This window comes from Erithacus rubecula (genome assembly GCF_903797595.1).
Source record: "Erithacus rubecula genome assembly, chromosome: 2".
Taxonomy (NCBI): Eukaryota; Metazoa; Chordata; class Aves; order Passeriformes; family Muscicapidae; genus Erithacus; species Erithacus rubecula.
The window spans coordinates 71,784,834-71,803,812 of NC_136685.1; the positions used below are offsets into that span (position 1 = coordinate 71,784,834).

General features: G+C 39.0%; 1 protein-coding gene across 1 annotated transcript in view; it reads left to right on the forward strand.

Annotated features, from left to right (window-relative positions):
- Positions 1–18,979, forward strand: part of LOC306798661 (ribosomal protein S6 kinase alpha-2) — a 150,402-nt gene that overhangs the window by 75,275 nt on the left and 56,148 nt on the right. Inside the window, exons 4-8 of the mRNA XM_079298863.1 lie at positions 4,761–4,841; positions 5,628–5,707; positions 8,219–8,325; positions 15,791–15,828; positions 16,476–16,618. Of these exons, the coding sequence (XP_079154989.1) occupies positions 4,761–4,841; positions 5,628–5,707; positions 8,219–8,325; positions 15,791–15,828; positions 16,476–16,618 (449 nt within the window). The remainder of the gene's footprint in view (positions 1–4,760; positions 4,842–5,627; positions 5,708–8,218; positions 8,326–15,790; positions 15,829–16,475; positions 16,619–18,979) is intronic.

Sequence of the window (18,979 nt, forward strand, 5' to 3'; positions counted from 1 at the left end):
CTAAATTTGAAATACCTATTTTGTATGAGGAGAAAAGGCCAATTGTCTCATGCATGTTTTAAACAACTTTTCTTTATTGCAAAACTGTGTGAAACCAGTTTTCTTCCTTCAGTTCATCATAATTTTCAGAGTTGCTGATGAATAGTGTTTACTGGGACCTCTGAATTTTAAGGCCAGCTTTCTTATTAATTTGTCATTTTGAAATTATGCCCATTCCTAGAGCATAGGTAATTATTGCCTGTCAGTAAGAGTTAGTACTAAAATTGTTATTGCCTGCAATAGTAGTAATAACAACAGAAAAAAATAGTTATAAGTCCCACTTCAATACAGCTGAGGCAAATGAAGTATAAGCATATGTAACATTCAAATTCAAGAAATAAATATTTTATTGATGATTTCACAGAATATCGCCTCCACTAAGGTAAATGAGTTTAAATCAAACATATGGTTTCCATAAAAAGAAAACAAAGTTCCAGGTGCAACTCTGAGAGGTGTTGAATAGTTTCAGTTTTGTACAAGTTGTGAACAGATGTATTTCCAGCTGTAGGTTTTGGATTCTTAGAGGAAGCTCCTTTCTAGCAGATGGCAGCTTTCTTTTCTCTTCATCAAGCTGTTCATTGAGTCTGGTTTTTATGAATTTAGTTAGAACTGATTTATGCAGTTGTGAGGGGTGCAATCCTGACTTTGCTGGTGATGTACATCACCACAGGATTTGGCTTATTGGATACCCTTTCACATCCTTACAGACCTTGGTGGGGAATGGTTTCACCTGGGAGCTATGCATAAGCACATCTGTGGATATTCAGTGGTCCAGTTCTGCTTAAAAACACACAAAAATTGAAATTTCACCTCTGCATAAGGACAAGAGATTTATGTGATCATCTGGCTGGTCTCTCAGTCAGGATTGCTCTAATGATGGGGTTCAGCCCAACAGCTAATTTCAGCCAAAAATCTAAAACACACTTAATCTCCTGCAGCGTCTGTGGATTTTTTTGGTCGAGAAGAGAGATCCAAGTTGGTGTCCCAGTGAGGAAACAGCAGGAGATTGCAGCTGCCAGAGGCTCTGTGGGTTAGGAAGGAGGCACCCTCAGCTCACCTGGCTGCTCCTGGCTGGGCAAGGTTGGGAGGAGAACATGGCAAGGGCTCAGGTTACTGCTCTGAGGATTTATTTTCAGCTGAGTTTGTATGTCCTAGAACCCATGTTTGCTCCTGAAAAGTCTCACATGATTTTTTTTTTTAATAGTTTTTCTTTAGCATCAGACTTCAATCTGTTCTTTAATTCTCTTTGTTGGAAAACTGAGCAGAGGTGCTTCAGAGGGATAGTGCGAGATTTAATTAACTTTTACAAACAGAGAGAATAATTAATAGGTGATAAAGGCTATAAATGAAAGTTCAATACTAAAGTGTAGTATTGATTTAGAGACAGCTGTCATTCCAAATCTCAACATCAGAGCATCAAGGCTACTTTAAAATACAACAAACAGAGGCAACTCTTTGATTTCTTTAAAGCCAAACGTGTTGTTTCATGTAAAAGGAAAAAAAAGAAAAAGAGAGAAAAAAAGAGGAGGGGAGATAAAATGACCTCTCCCAGATGTGACACTCCTAAAATCCAGTCTAGATTCTTGCTGATTTTTCAGAGTGCCCTTCTACAAAGCAGTGTCTCCTGCTCTGTAGAGCTGTTCTTCCACCTTTGCTGCAGAAGGTAGGGCTGAGTGGTAAAGCTGTGGTATAATGGCTCTTTCCTCATCTCTGAAAGGTTGCATATTTCGGGCCACAGAGGCTCTTTCTTCCAGAAAAATAACCTCCACAGAATGATATGCATTTCAAAAGAGAAGCACATGAAGACCCTATGTGACATTATTGGTCTGCTTCTACATCCAGTGTGGCAACAGGACGCTTTTCTGTTTTTTCTTTGTGTTGTAATAATGCTCTACTGATGAAGGTGGAACATCAAAGGCTGCTCTTTAGAGAGGATTTGAGTTTAGCACTGTGTGGAACAAAAACACAGTAAAGCAAATACAAACAGCATTTCCAAGCAGAACTATTGAAGCGAGACTATGATCACTTTTAGACAGCCTGCATTTTTCCATATCTCAGGTAATTAAGCACCACACACATACTTTGTCTTCTGGACACAGGCAGTGTGGATTTGAGTTTAGAATTTTGCTCTCTACTTTTGCCTACAACAGACAGTATTAAAAGCTTACCAAAATAAGAGCAGTAAAATGAAAAAGGATGTTGCAGAGAGTTTTATGTAGATATTCTATTTTCATTATCTTTTTTGTGTTCCTGTGCTATGTAAAGCATTTCAAATTGAGTTGCAAGTTCCTAAGCCTGAGTCCTATTTTACTTTTGGTCCACTTGAGGCAAAGTGCTGAATTTTAAAGAATTGAGGAAGGTCATGAAAGAAATTTAAAGCCATCATTTTGTTCTGATCTATTTGTACTGATCTATTTATCCTGCTGCCATACTTTTTGATGCTGATTTAATTAAGTTAACTTAGTTTGTAAGTTAACTTTTTATTGCTTTATTAATTAATTAATGCTCTACTACTAGTTAAGCAGTGATAATTTTTATTCAAAGGCCATTTTGAAAGGCAGGGATGAGCAAGTAATTTATAATCAGTAGTGCTTTTTGACAAACTTCTCTGGGCAGATTGTGAAATCTCTGACCTTATCTGTGTATTTTCTGCATATGTCTTCCTGCAGAAGCAGCTTTCTGTAAGTGGCAGATGCTTTTGTCACACATGCAAGGAGTTTTCTCTCCCTGATATTTCAGATCAGGGGATTCAGCAGCACTTTGGTTAAAATTGTCAAAAAAGGACAAAAAAAAATTGAGAAAAAGTTACTAAGACAGCAAACCTATCATCTGACAACCCATTCCTAGTTTTAAAAAAATTAAAACTTTCAAACACCAATTTGGTGACATCAAGAAGACAGTTTCCAAAATCACTGGGGGAGACTTACCCACTCAGAGGCACCCAAATCACCAGGTGCTGTGCTGAGCCACCCCCAGAGGACTCTGGGGAAGGACTAGGCTGCTGCACCTCAAAGCAGTCAGCAAATATTCACACTGGGACACTGTTTGTCACCTTTGCTTTGCAGCACAGTGCCCTTGGCCAAGGCAGGTCATTAAGATGTCTGTAATATGCACTGTCTTGCTGGATCTTTCTCTACATATGATTTTAAAGAGGAAATCTGTAAGTGGAAAACGGTATCTGACATGGGAGCACTAATTTAGAGCATCCATACCCTGAAATTGGGCTGCAGAGCTGGGTATTTGAGAGGTTAAAATGATGGGTGGAGGAGGGTCTGCAGCTGTTCTCAGTGCCTGTTCTCACAGTTGTGCAGTGCAAATGCAGGGAGGCACTTTGTTAGTCTGCCTGACAAAGTCTAATGGGAAATGTCCCATGTAGTGTCCAGCACTGCTCACCTCTCCAACACAATTCCCACCTGGGATCATGTCTGATGGACAGCACAAGAAACAGTCTGTCTTCACACAGGTTAAGCATTTTGTGAGTGTAGGATGTGTGATTTTTTTACTTGTGGGATGAGATTACAATTCTGCTATGGCCTTTGTTTTGAATTTATCTACAAATTGTCTTAGGTTGAACGAGCTAGTAAAGCTTATGTTGCTGTTGGCCTAAGCATAAAAATATAAAGAAATCCAAGTATGTCACCAGTGCTATTTAAGGTTTCCAGATCAGCTGGTCTGGACCTATTTCTGTGCATCAGTTTTGATGTACAGCAATAGATGGAGTTTTTGTTATAGTATGTTCCTTACTTGGGTGCTGAGAGTACTCAGCTTCTGAGCAGCTCCACAACACGTCTGCAATGACAGTCTGACTGAGATCTCAGCCTTTGCTACCTAAATTAGTTTCATAATATCTCTTGATATCAGATTCTTTAATCTGAAAATTGTACAAGCATTGTGAAGAGAAAGAAGAAAATGTCAGTACTTTCCATAAAATAGTGATTGACTCAAAAATGCATCTTTAGGATCAAGATTTGATAACATGGGGACTTGAATCCTCCTCAATGTCTGGATATTCTACTAAATTGCTTTAGTATAAAACCTTCAGCATTATTTTTGTTTAGCTTGAACTCAGCTCACCTCTGAAATTATGATTTCCCTTACCCTCTATTCATCTCAATCACAAAAGGTATTTTTTCTCACTGCTATCACACAATAAAGTTATCTCTAGACATAAAAATAATTAGTTACTATTTTTATTTGGAATTTTTCTTTATTACTGATTGTTAGGGTGGTGATTTAGTGGAAGTTTTGAGTATCATATATATAGATCACTTCCAGAAAGTGCTATTCAGTGATATGTCATAAATGCTGCTAACATCAGCAAAATACAATAAATTAATTTGAACAAGATTAATCTGACTTGCTCTGGGACTGGTACATTCTGTTTCATCTTAAATGAAGGAACTAATTTTGTATAGCTTTCATTTTCACATTAACATTCTCTGCAGTGAAGTGTAATTGCCTTCTTGTAGTTGGCAATGCTGTAGTTATTTTAGTTAGGGCAGCTCTATGGGGAAGGACACTGGGCCTTCCTGGAGGACTTACTACACACACCACACAGTCAGAAATACAGGATGCTGGAGTGGTCTGCTTTGCCTAAGGTCATACAAGCCATCAGCAGGGTAAGAATCAAATCCAGATTGCCAAAACCCTCTTCCAGTACTGTATCCAATGACCATTCTGCCTCTTAATACATCCCTGTTTTTATTGTTCTTCCTTTATAGTTCGGGATCGGGTACGATCTAAAATGGAGAGAGACATTTTGGCAGAAGTGAACCATCCTTTCATAGTCAAGCTTCATTATGGTAACTATAATAAAATACAATTCATGTTTGTTCTTGAATTGGTTGGGGAATTGTGACTAGATGTGTTACACTTCCATGCAGATACTCCTTGCCTACTTATGACTGTTTCTAACAAAGTTATAGAGGCAACCTGTGTGAAATTCTTCATTTATGCTAAAGGAGACATCCAGCTTTTATAGGTTTCAGCTATTCCTCCATCAAAATAAATTTGTCATAAAGTCTGATGCAGTAGGTAGTGCTGGTGAATTTACATCTGCCAACAGTTTACCTGCTGTCAGGTACTGTTTAGAAAGACAGAGAAATTAAATAAAGTGGGGTTTAGTAATCAGTAGCAGTCTAAATTTGTATTCATGTGTACATGGATGTGGTGTCTTGCTGGAACTGCCTCCTGCCACACCAGCCCCATTACTACTGTGATGGGTATGAGGACATTTGGGTGTGTGGGCTCTCCTGTCACACAAACATGGGAGCTTCTCTTTATGCCTCGCTCTTGATGACTCCTGATACCTTGTGGAGTGGGAAACACTGATAATTCATAGCTTCTTAGCATGGAAATAAGTATATTAGTAATGCACTGTTGTCTCTCAACTGACACTGTTTTTTCCCACAGCCTAAGCTCAGTTGCTAAGTTCTGTACAGAATTTTTTTTTTTTTTTTTGATTCCCAAAGTTTTGAAGTGACAATGAAGCAATGGCATGAATGATACACTGCTAATCAACAGGACTTACTTTTTGGGGGCTTTATCTTGATTCAAACTTTCAACATCTCTATCCTTTTCTAACGCAGCATTTCAAACAGAAGGAAAGTTGTATCTAATACTAGATTTCCTGCGGGGAGGGGACCTTTTCACCAGACTCTCCAAAGAGGTAAGCTGAAAGATCTTTAACTCAGAAATTAAAGACTGTCTTGGATTTTCAGAACTCTGAGTTCGTGGGAATGAAAGATGTCCTTGGGAATAGTCACATATATATATATATGTAATAGAGATATTTCATCTTGCATGTATAAGTGGATTCTTAATAATTGTATTTGAATTATTTGAGAGGTAATGCAGCACATACCATGTAGACATCACTGCCAGAGAAAACTGCACCACTGCTAAGCCATTCCCATAGCAAAATATCCCCAGACTCAAAGTTTTCGGAATAGGACTTGGATGTGATGAGACCCAGTCTCATCAATCAATCCCCAATACATTTTGCCCACAGAACCACTGGAAAAACACACACACTGCCAGCAGAGGGAATAGATGACCATGGGTCAGGGCCAGCCCCTGCAGCTGCTGGACATGGGAGATTGGCTGTCACAGGTCTGTTGATCTTCTTGGGTTTAGGGAGCTACTGATGGTCTAAAAAAGCTGTGAAAAGTTCCTTAGCTTCCCCCTCCCCCCGTTCAATTCCTGATTCAGTGGCATGCTGCAGGATGCTGTGTGCACTGTGACTTGGGACCCCGAGTGTTTGCTTTTAAAGCTTGTTTGCTAATGCAAGAAGACATTGGTAACAAGTTAATTACACTGCTAAGTAATGATCCTTGTACAAATATTCAGTCCCTGGTGGAGTTATTTTTAATATGAGGAAAAAGATTTTTAAAATTAAAATTTAAAATGTCCTTCTGCAATCATCATGAGACTGAGCTTTATTAGTGAGGCAGCATTGCCCTCTCAGCAAGGGCCTCTCTGTTTTCATGGATAGAAAATGTGGCTCTTGCCTAAGAGAACAGGTCTTTGCTCTGCTCAGCCAGGGAACTCAACAATGGAAGAAAACAGCTGAGACTTTGTCCTTCTTTAAAGATTCTTGTTTTCCCCAAAGCTTGTCCGGGGCAATTCATCAACTCCTGTGCTGTATACCATCATTAACGAGTCATTAAGCTGTCAGTAAAAATACACTTCTCTTTTTTCAGTGTTTGCAGCTCACCTTGCCTGCCTATACTTTACAGGTGTTTAGGGGCAAGGTATTGCAAGGGAAGAAGTTCTGGGAAAGCTTAAATTGTTTGCAATTTGTTGTTATAGATTTGATTGAAAGGTATTGATTTCAGTGGACTTTCAGTCAGATGCCATATGCATATATTGCATGCATGCAGAGCTGGTCTGTTTCTTGCTCTGTCTTTTTGAGGCATCTGACTTTAACTAGGTGTATATGTATAGATTAGATTTTTCTTGGATTCTACTGATTTAAATTCTTTCCTACATTATTTATTTTAAATCTTTTAAATAATTTAAATATCTTTTTAAATTAATGTAATTTTTACATTCAGTACAATTAAATTTGAGAGCTTTTGCTTGTGTATTTATTTATTATTTTCCTTGTGTTTTTATTTCTAGCCTTTGCAGTAAAATTCTTAATTAAATTATGTGACATCTGTTCTCTGAATCATCTTTTTTTTTCTCTTAGCTGTCTGGAACTTCTCAAAGAACTCAGATATTTTGGCTACCCCTTTTTGAGAGCAGAGACTTAATTTTAAAATTAAGCTCTGCAACATCTACTGTAGAATTTACATTTTCATAAGACAAGTAAATTTGTATTGAGCTGACTCATTTTACTTCTGTCGTGCATAATCACACTTGTCTGTGCAATATATCAGATTCTTTTTCTGCATTATTATCTCTGTGCATATTGAAATTTAATTAAAGAGAATATCTGAGATATAATGGAAGTTGAACCAAAGGGGTTTCCTGCCATCTGAGTTTTTCAGAGCTTATTGGATTTTGATTACAGAAGTTTCTTCTCACCTGAAACACAGCTTTCAGTGTTAGCAGTATCCATATGAGCTACAGAAAGCACTGTCTTCATTGACAGCTCATCAGGCCCTGGATGTTTTGCAACACATCTCTGGTTAGGGCATCTGCAGTGTTATTCCTTCCATCTCCAAGGCATGAGATTTTAAATCCCACTCTGGTTCTCTCCATGCTGTATGTGTATTCTGCTCAGACTTGGAAGTATTCCACTTCCCCAGAAAGGTTTCCCATGCTATTTCATGGGGATTTGGTAACCAAATGCCAAGATTGTAGCAAGTTAAGGGTTATGAAAGCAATAGGGGCTGCACTGGATATGTTTAATTTTGCTGTTCATTTCCAAAGGCTAAGGAATTATAATTTATTCCTAATATTGTGACATAATGTCATCTAAACAGATCAAACAGATGAATGAGAGCAGCATATTTTAAGGAACAGAGGTACTCAACAGATCAAGTTTTGCTTTATAGGGAGAATCTGGTAAGAATTGTTAATGTCAGTTCAGACAAATTATGGAAAATTGAACCTGATATGATGGTCCTTGCAGTACTCCCAGGTTAGACAGTTCCTTCCCTGTGTCTGTTTAAGGCAAGCCAGCCCACCACTGTCTAATAAATAGATGTGGTCTTGTCTTCCTTCTCTCTAGGTGATGTTTACAGAAGAGGATGTCAAGTTCTACTTAGCTGAGCTGGCCTTGGCATTAGACCACCTCCATGGTCTTGGAATTATTTACAGGGATCTAAAACCAGAAAAGTAAGTTACCAAGGAAAAGTGAACAGAAACATAAATACATGAACTTTCAGGTTGTTTCTGCTTCTTGTCATGTTAGTAAATAAGAAGATGCAGGGAGCTGTGCCTTCCTTCTTGTGTGTGACACTCTACACAAGACTGTCACTAACAGCCTTAGGGTTTTCCTATCATACCATCTCAGCAAATGTTTTGACTGTGCTCCAGTATGAGGGGACCTCTGTGTGCCTGGCCTTCAGCTTTGTGAATGGTTTGAGTAAATAATTCATATCCTTATGCCTTTTACTGCAGGGCACCATTCTCTGTTTGCAGCATTCCGTCTGGCCATCCCCTTGATGCAGTGTCAACCACCCAAGGCAGCTCCAGTCCCAGCTCACAGAATATGGTGTGGCAGTGTTCAGTTTTACTGCAGCCATTGCTTAGAGTAAATGAGCACATCTGAGAACTTGTGGGCCTGTTAACTCATGAGAGAAATGATAATCAGGACTTTCAAAACACTTGTATTAACTGTGAAAATATTTTCCAAAACATTTGTTCTCATATTTGCAGCTATTTTTCACTCATAATGTGGTCCTAATTTTCCTTTCTCTTTTTTATTTGCAATACATCAGTAGGGCAAATGACACCCACAGTGTTACTGGGAGTGATGTGATACTGTCTTTATTCTGTGCCCTTTGTTTGGTGCTTTGCTGGATTCTGCTGTGACGACTCAAAAAAATCAGGCTGCAAGATTCCAAAGTTCCTTTTTAATATGAAGGTCACTAGCATTTATAAAACATAACTACTGAGAGCAGTCTCTCTGGCAATTGCTTACACTTTCAAAGTCTAACAGCACAGCAGCATTTTCCTTCTGTGACATCAAAATGAAAAATATGCAGCTCTTTCTTTAAAATGTAATGTTATTACTTTCACACTCGTGGGCAAAACATGAGACCAAAAGTGATGGAAGGTGGACTTTGTAGGTGAGAAGTTGAAGGGGAGGAGACTGTTTATCTCCATTGTAGTTCTATGTGATTTAAATTTTAAATTTAAATTTTATGTTTTGGTTAGAAAAGTAGTAGTAGCAGTCGTAGTAATGTGTGAGTTCAACAAATGTACATAGCAAGAGCTCTCAGTCTTTTGGGCTAGAGGACTTTTTGCAGTTGACCAAAATTTCTTCTTGCCCATTTATGCAACCAAAACCGGAAGGCAGAGTCTTTGGCAAATATGGGAAGTCATCCTACAAATTATGCAACTGGAGGGAGAAAAATGTGAGTTTGTTGCTGATATGAAATGCAGGTAGGCAGTGGTGACACCTCACTGCCACAGCCCCAGGCTCTTGCATCCTCTGCTCCTCAGTTTCAGTTTCATTCTGAATTGCTCTTTTATCCATTCAGCATCAACAAACATGTACACAATAGAATGACTCCAGTTGCAGGTTTTCTGTTTTAAACTTTGATTCTGTTAAGCATTCCTATGAATCATGCACTGCTTTTCTCTCGAATGTTAGATGAGGCTGTTTTTTGAGATAACACATGAGATATGAATCTGCCATTGGAAGGTACCCAGACATGAGCTTGTATATTCAGATATGTCACAATGCCATTATGTTTTTTGGCATATGGTGTAATTTTTTGCTTTAGAAGAAGTTAGAAAACAAGGAGAAAATTAGTGTATGTCAAAACTGTTCATTGTATTTGAGATACTGAGAACTGGATTTTTTTGAGCAGAAAGCACTCAGCAGAAAGTGTCACTTAGCATCTCAAAAAGCCTCTCTCAAGGACTGCAGTTGCAAGTGAGAGCACTTTATATTACTGCAGACCAAGCTGCAGTGCTTCAAATCAGGAATCAGTGAATCGAGAAATTGGAGCTCATCTAAGGAAGGAAGGTGTCACTGATTTGTCATTGTCACATAGAAGCATGTTGAAAAGGTGCAGATGGAATCTAGTTTTCTCTATGTTTTTGTCTGATTTAGGACCAGCCATCCCCTTCACTGTACTGCTCTGCCAAAATCTCTCTCTTAGTGTCACCAGTCTGCCAACTGAGACAAGATTTCTCTGGAAGAAAATAAAAAGTATCATCACATACTGAAGACCTTTACACAGAGAGATCACTGTGTAAAGTCAAGGTGGCAGCCCTCACTCTTGCATTTTCTAACTTTTGTATATATGGTTTATGGTCTTTGAAGTGAAATTAAATGGTTTAACTGTAATACAGTTTAATTTGAATGCAATTGATGTAGTATAGAATTAATTTACATTAATATAACTGTTGTACAGGAAAGGGAATGACCCAGAAGTTCATACCTGGAGATAAAGCAAGGGCTTTGACTGAAAACCATATCTTCTAAAAATAACTCTGTAGGTGCAAAGCCTGTGTGTATTCACACCTAGGAGAGCAGAGCATGACAGCCTAGGATTTATCTGGAACTTCAGGTTTACATTAAAGATATAGATAGAGCAGAATAAAACAATTCTCTCAGAGGGAAAAAGTGCTAAATTTTTGAGCTACATCTGGGAAATATCTTTCAAAATAAGATGATAAAAGAAAATTAGGACCATTTCGGGATGTTCTCATCCTCCCCTTGCCTTTTCCTTAGACCTCTTCTGTACCCTCAGTATTCCAGGTACTGAGCTCTTCTTCACTAGTCAGTATTCCAGGGGTTCAGTCATTCTCATTACCCCCCTTGATTCCTCTCCCCTTTGAAGTGCAATGTGCAGAATCACACACACACACACACATCTTCAGCAGAGGCATTACCAGCATGACTGCAGCACAAGGTTTGCTCTGCCAGATTTGCAGAACTGGAGATAAATTAATTAATTTGTAATTTCCCAATTCTCTCTCTCCCCTTCTCTCCCCTTTATTAAAGATAGGCACTGCATTTGACCTTACATTGTTCATTGTTTTTGCTGTTCTTCAGAAGCTCCCAAAAATAACTGCTGATAGGTTTGAGTTTGCTTGTCAACTCTGTAAGTATGCTAAAATAAAACTCATTGGAAAAAAAACCAAAAAACCCAGCACTGTTCAAACCACTTAGGAGGACTGTCAGTACATTAAATTTTAAAGTTCATCTTTTTCTTTTTTAAGATTTCCTGAGCAAAAATCCATGTTAACAATTCAAGGCTACGAGTTAATTTAAAGTGCACCCGGGAGTTGTTCTCAAGTCAGCTGTACTTGCTTCAAAAAGACAAGTAATTGAGCATTCCAGTTAAAGTCTTGTTTAGAACAAGCAGATGCTTCTCTGGAATTGTGCAGACAAATTCTTCTTGAGTTGTCTTGGTGATTTCAGTGGCCTGCCTTGTGGAGGCCAAAGTATTGTTCAGTCACACTGGGAGCCACTGAGTTTCTTACATGGTGAGGCACATTCTCACTTAAGAACTGCACAATCAAACTATAAAATATGGTAAATATACCAAAATAGAAAAATGGGAACTTATTATAAAGTAGCATATGATGCATGTGTTATTTCTTCTGCTGTGGTTTAAGGGTTTGAGTGACTTAAAAATAACTTTATCATCTGAAAATGGACAAACTATTATTAATTTCTCTTTTTAGGAACCTAGGTGAGCCTTGAGCTCTGGAATAGGGACTTAGGTTAACAAGGAGTGATGCACAATTTAAGGCCCTCAGTTGTCTACACAAGGGACAGCTCATATAACAGCTCATATAACAATTTCAGCTATGTTGAACTATACTTTATAAAAGCCATGCATCACTTTTTAATGCAGCATGTTGCCAACCATGACTACTGATTTATGAATGTAAGTGCCCTGTATAGAGAAAAGAGATCTGAGAATCAGTAAAGGACAAAGGATTATGCTGGAAAGCTTTCACTGATGTAAGCAGTCCCTTTTTCACTTCATGGTGTCAAAGAAGCTACAGCAGAGAGGAATTTGTGTTCAGCAGGGTGAGACAGCATGGGTCATGTGAGATAGTATGGAGTCATGCAAACACTGAAATGTCACAAAACACTGACAACTTGTGAGAATCTTCATCTCTTTAGTAGATATTTGACTACTTCATCTGGTACTTTCATAACCAAGTGTGCAGTGAAATAAAGCACTCTTGATAAATTCTCAGATTTTATTTCTCACCTGAAAATTTGGCTGCAATTTCTGATTAACATAAAGTGTGGGTTGAATCTTCTACAAAACTGCTCTCACTTAAAAAGAAACTTTGATCATCCAGGGGAAAAGAAAAAAGCCCACAAAAAAACAACAAACACCAACCAACTAAATAACCCCAAACCAGAGTTCCAGTCTTATTAGATTTGGCAGAACTTCATATTGATTTGGGGATGTTGGACCTCAAAGTGAAGCCCAGAAGACATGACTCAAAAACAAAAACAGAGAGAGAAATGGGAGAGAATTGTTCAGGCTTTGATTTAAGACATGATATAAAATAATGTCAACTAAAGCTTTTTTTTCCCTGTGATAAAGTTGCAGCAGAAAAGTTGATATGGAGTTTGCAGTCCTAGCTCTGCTATGAGACTTCTCCTGTAATTGGACTATGTTGTTCCTCTGCTACAAATTTAGCTGCCCCAGCCTCTAGCATGGAGATTTCCAGCCTTTATTTTCTCAAGGCATACTTTTAAACTGAGGTCATGAAAGTCGTTTCAATGTTTGTGGGATGACCCTGATGCTAAGATGTTAAATCATAGACTAATAGAATATCCCCAAGACAATCCCAGGAGACACACCATGTGTCAGAGAGCATTGTCCAAATGCTCCTGGAGCTCTGTCAGGCTGGTGCTGTGACCACTGCCCTGGGGAGCTGTTCCAGTGCCCAAACATCCTCTGGATAAAGAGCCTTCTCCTAATATCCAGCCTAAACCTCCCCGACACAGCTTCAGTCCATTCCCTCTGTCCTGTCACTGTTCAGCACAGAGCAGAGATCAGTGCCTGCCCCTCCTCCTCCTCTCTTGAGAAACCTGTGCACTGTGATGAGGTCTCCCCTCTGTATCCTCTAAGAGACCCCTTTATTTTGTGGCATTTTTTGTTCCAAGCCTATGTGTGGTTCGCTTATTTATGGTGTTGGTACATTTTTCACCTAATAACTGTTATTACTGCTTTGACAATGACAGTATCCTGTAAAAGTACTCAAGCATTAGACTGAACAAATAAAATGAAAAAACCTCCTAGCTGAAGTTTATCACTCAGTGTGATTGTAACCTAGTTTAACATTTAATAGTAGTCTACTTTTTTATGGTTTTTAAGATTTCAAAACATTAATTTAGATGAAAGATTATTCTCAAGCCTGAATCATATTAAGAACTACTGGAATTTTTTCCCCTTCCATAGAATAATACTATCTTGTTTCAGATTAGTTTATCCTGCAAACCATAGCTCAAGTAATTGTGATTGCCACAATAGAATGTCTGCAATGGATAAAAAGGATAAAAAGATAACTACTGTGGGATAAAAAGGAATTGTAAAGTGATAAAGATAAAAAGAGAGTAGAGTATGATCGGATAACAAGTTTGCTTCTACTGTCACAGGAAAACTATTTGTTGTTGTAGTTTGCATTCTTAGAAGCAGGTACTTTGTTCTTAATTTCACTCTAAGAAAATGCAGTGCAACAGTTGCCTTTTTTTTTTTCTCCTTCTCTATTAGCATATTGTTTCTTTTTACATGAAATGCAACCTTTGGCTAGTAACTGTAGCATTATTTGTGCTGCCAGATGGCAAATGCGGAGGCACCCAGATGTCCCAAGGGTGCTGCTGCCAGCGGCCACAGAGGAGCTGCCAGGAGCTGAGGGCAGGGTAAAAGGGTGATTAGGGAACATAAGATGGAGGAAGGAGCTGTAGATCATGTTTTAGGGGCTGTGGGATACACATCCACTGGAAGGCAGCATCTATTCCTTCTGCTGCTCGTGCAAACAGTGTGAGAAGAGTTGCTGTATGTTTCTGGCTCAGCCTCAGGCACTGTTATCAGTCTGAAAGCTCTGTTGATGCTGCCTCTATCCCTTTAATGAGGGTAAGGTGTGAACCCTTTAATCAGGGCAAAGTGAGGAAAACACACATCATGTACATACTGAAGCAGCATGGGTTTTCAGTAGGAAGTGATGAAATTAAAAACCCATTAACTGTAAAATCAGTGTTGCTGGGGAAATTTCCACGACCTTTGAGTTTCATAGTTATTCACAGGGGCTTCCTGGGTGTGGGGCAAGAGTTTGTGTGATTTCTGTGAGCTCTATTTCCCCTGCTATTTTCCCAGATCTGAGGAGTTCATACATTCATGCTCACTTCCACACTGGCAGGTGCTTCATTCTGTTCTTTTCTGAAGCACAGAATAGTTGCAGGTGTTGCAGTCACAAAAATATGTTTAAACACACTTGGTATAAACCATTACTTGAAAATTATGTGTTCAAGGAAGCTGTGGAGAAAGAGCAAAGGTAAGATGCCTTTATTGAAAAGGCTTTAATTATTGGACTCGTGGTACTGACTTAGTTGCTGGCCTTTGATGACTTGCACAATGCTTTTTTCTAAACACATGAAAGACAGAAGAGCATCTTTTTTCAATTATGTTTCAGTTCAGACATAACTTTTCAAAAAAGTATAGCCCATTATGTTTGGTTCTCTTCTATCCTATTTTCTTCCTGAATAATTAGATTAAAGTGATTCTCTAAGAGAAGAGGAATATAAAAATAGCTGGCACCATGCTAGGTCAGTTTGAAAAGAGAAATATACTAAGTATAACTAGGGCTGAAGAAAGACCACCTTCATTACTATGTCAGCTTTTATTTAGCAAAATCTTTGGACTTGGTGATCTTGAAGGCCTTTTCTAACCTAATGATTCTGTGATTGTTTTTCAAATTCAGTGTTCCTTCTTGTTTTCACAAAACCTAGCACTGATTTTTTGTGAACTACAGAAATGTTCGAGTGCCTTTGTGAGGGAAAAATATGTTGGCAGGTGGAAAATGTGAGAACACTTGAATTTGGCTTCCAGGATGAATTTTCATCTGTGCTCTGGACAGAAAAAAAACAAGCAGAGGCTGAGATCCATGCAGTTAGGCTGTGACTAGTCACTGTGCTCTATGACAACTTTTTACTACCTCAGCATGAGCTTTTGGACTTAAATTTAGGTTCAGTGAGTCCATGCCCTGGTTACTTGTGCTCTTGCCTTTTATTATGACAAGAACATGAAACATGCAGCTCCTTCTCCTGCTGGAAGTGTATACTCTGCAGCTGTTGGCTTTGAAAACCCTGTTCTTTCTGAGCTCTGTTTGCATGCTCACCTTGAACATCCTGTGGAGCACAAAGGAGGGTCCTCATGGAACTGTCTTTGGCTGTGCATGCTTCAGATATGAGATTAAATAAACCTTTGGGGTTCATTTTCTTTCTGGAGCCATAGAATCCAATAAGGTTTAATTTAGGTAAGTGTTTGAATCTTGCATATCTTCCTACCTGACTTAAACATTTTTTTATTCATGCTTTTTTACTGCACTTTGTGCCTGGCTAATGGATGAATGTTTCTTTTTTGCTTTATAGCATTCTTCTTGATGAAGAGGGTCACATTAAGATAACAGGTATGTGAGGAAGAGAAAACTTCATGCCTATAAACTGAAGTTTTTTTCTTCGGTATATTGCATGCATCCTGGTCTTTGGTTGGAAGGAGTTTGCTTACAAAATTTAGAAGCCAGAAGAGTTTGAGTGCTGAGTTTCTCTGTTGATTTGTCATTCCCCATGCTGCACAGCACATGGAGAACATAGCATTTTCTTGTTAAAATTTTGCTCTTGACTGACGTGAAGCAGGCAGCTTTGGCTGCCTGCCACTGTGGATGGAAGGATGATTCCAATATAACTATTTAATCCAGGCAGAGGATGACTGGAAAGATATCCCTTTGCCGCTCCAGAGGCACAGTCTAACCAACCTTTTTGCTGGTGTAATCTGTGATTATTTGCTTAGCTGTGCAAGAATCCTCACTAGCACTGCCTTCACCATACCTGAGCTGTATATATCTGCTTATTTAAACTGCCTTCTGCCTTGAGCCAGAAGCTCATTCTGAACAGGGGAGATGATATGCCTGTTTCCAGGGTGTATTAGCAAGCACCAGGCACTCCACGTAGGCAGGGCTCCAGCATTGTGGAGTGTTTTTTCAAACCATATAAGTGAGCAAAAGCACAAGCAATAACCTCTAGAGACCTGACAGGTATTTTTTTTGGATTTGTGCAGATTTTGGTCTGAGCAAGGAGGCCATTGACCACGACAAGAGGGCGTACTCGTTCTGCGGCACCATCGAGTACATGGCCCCCGAGGTGGTGAACCGGCGCGGGCACACGCAGAGCGCTGACTGGTGGTCCTTTGGCGTGCTCATGGTAATGCACAGCGTGTGCTGGCCTGCCTGGAAGCTGCCTCTGGCAAGGGTCAGATCCCTCTGATAAAAACTGCAGTGTCAGTGACAGAGTCTCAGCAAGAGGCTCTCCTCAAGCCAGCCTTTTAAAATTGCATGTTCAGATGCTCGCCTGCACCCCTCCATCCTCTTCAGGCTGTGTGTTGTTGTTGCTGAGGTAGATGAAGAAAAGATCAAGGAGTTAGATTTTTTCAAAGCTGTATGAACACTAAGTTTTTGGAAGCAGCATTGTTTTATCAAGCACAGCTCTGTCCCTTGAGCCCAGACAGCAGGCAGCTGCTACTCTCACAGGGACATGTTGGATAATGGAGGTAGTGGAGATAATGCTCTCTCCTGAAGTGTGCAGGTGCAGATCTACCCTGTGCTCAGGGCATGGCCATCACCAACTGTGGCTCACAGGGCACCTCACCTGATTGTCACAGCAGAACCAAGGCAGAATCAGAAATTAGTATATCTATATGCTCTTCCAATACAGCACCATTTCCTGTGGCATGGAGGCTGTTTTTGGTAGCTATATTTTCCACTAAATACCAAAATCCATAGAATATGTTTAAATCTTGTTTACCTGAAGTGAGCAACTGATGGCACCAAAGGAAGTATTGGAAGCAGTGTGAAAAACAGTGGGTTAGGGAAGGTCTGCATCACTGATTTGGCAGCAGTTAACTAAACAGAAATATGGTAATTTATTGCCTGAATTATAAAAAGAGTGGAACATCCTTATCTCCTGTGGCCACAAATCCATTTGTGGATGCTCAGCACTTCTGAGCCATGTACATTTATTCACAAAAATCAATAGGTTATGTCTCATAGAATAAATCTATCCCTGGCCTTTAACTTTTTTATTATATATTTCTTTTTGGTGAATAGCTGTGTCTTCTCACGCTTTGTCTCCCATTAGATGATGATTCATTTGGTGTATAGATTGTTCTTTCACCAGCCAATAAACTCTTAATGAACTGGACTACTTCATCCCTGGGTTTTGCTAGGCTTTCTTTATTTTTTTCTTTCCATTGCTCTTTTCAACCCTCCCCTAAGGATTCAGCATATTAGAATTAGAAAATATTAGAATTTTATAAGAATCTCCCTATGAAAGGAGATGAGTTAAAGAAAGTAAAACCCTTTAAACTCCAAGCTAATGCTTTAAGCCTTTAAGTGTTACCAGACATCTTAGAGAAAAATATGTCAGTCAGTTATACCTTTTTGCCTTTTCAGCATTTAGCTGGTTAGGACTGAAAAATGTGTATTTCCACACACTGAACATCTGGGAGGATTTTCTGGTGCTTTCACTCTGCTCTTTTCTCTGTTTTCCTTGTTCTGTCACGTGTATGTTCTATTACAGAAGCTGTTTTTCTGTTAGTCTGAAAAACTGAAGATAATTAAACGGTATTAAAATTATTTAATAGCATTTCTTCCCAAGCATGTTTCAGTATGATATAAAAGAGATGAGGAAAATATACCAGTTGATGAAATATGCATGGATTCAAAAGAAGTGTACGTGATAGTGTAGTTTTCATATTTAACATTCTTATCAAAAAGGGAGCATATTAGGCAGACAGTTATAGCATGACCTCAAACATTCACTTGTCTGTTCTGTGAAGGGGGATTGATAATTCAGCATGAAGAGTTGGGTTGTGCTGGCAGCTTCTTGCCAACCCAAATTGACCAGGGCATAGACTAGAATCAAACTGAATGATCCTTGCACAGTCCTTAAATGTGGCATATTGTGATTATTAATAGCAAAGCAAACTTTTCTGAAAATGACTAAGTTCTGGTCTTATTAATTATGTTATTAATTATATTGTGAATTATTATTCACCAGGAGTTTTATTGTCAACAACAGTAAAACTTCATTTACTGCCAGCCAGGTCTTTGACACTGGCCACACAACTGAAACTGCTACCTGCTCTGCTTATTTGCTGCTCAGTTTATTTGAATTGTTTTATGGTAGCTTACTGTAAGTAAGGCACAGTTATACAGATCTTAAAATTTTCCCCTTCCAGAATTCCAGAAAACATGTTTCTCATTAAGTATGTGGTGATAACTGCTGAAACCCAGCTATAATTTCTGCTGGTGAATTTATGTGGTTTATCATGACCAAAGAGTTTTCCTTTTCTGCCTTTCTGTATCTTGCTCACTGCATTGGAAGTTTTGGATAGGATATACTCTGCAAAAGCTTTGCACCAACAGATCTTCATGAACAAGTGTCTGGCCTACATTGTTAAAATGTTGGATATGTAACTAACACCTTTTCAACAGCACTGCAAGAGTCTTGATGCCCACACTGCCATTTCTGGAGCCCAGATAAACTGCTCTGCCTAAAGTGTAC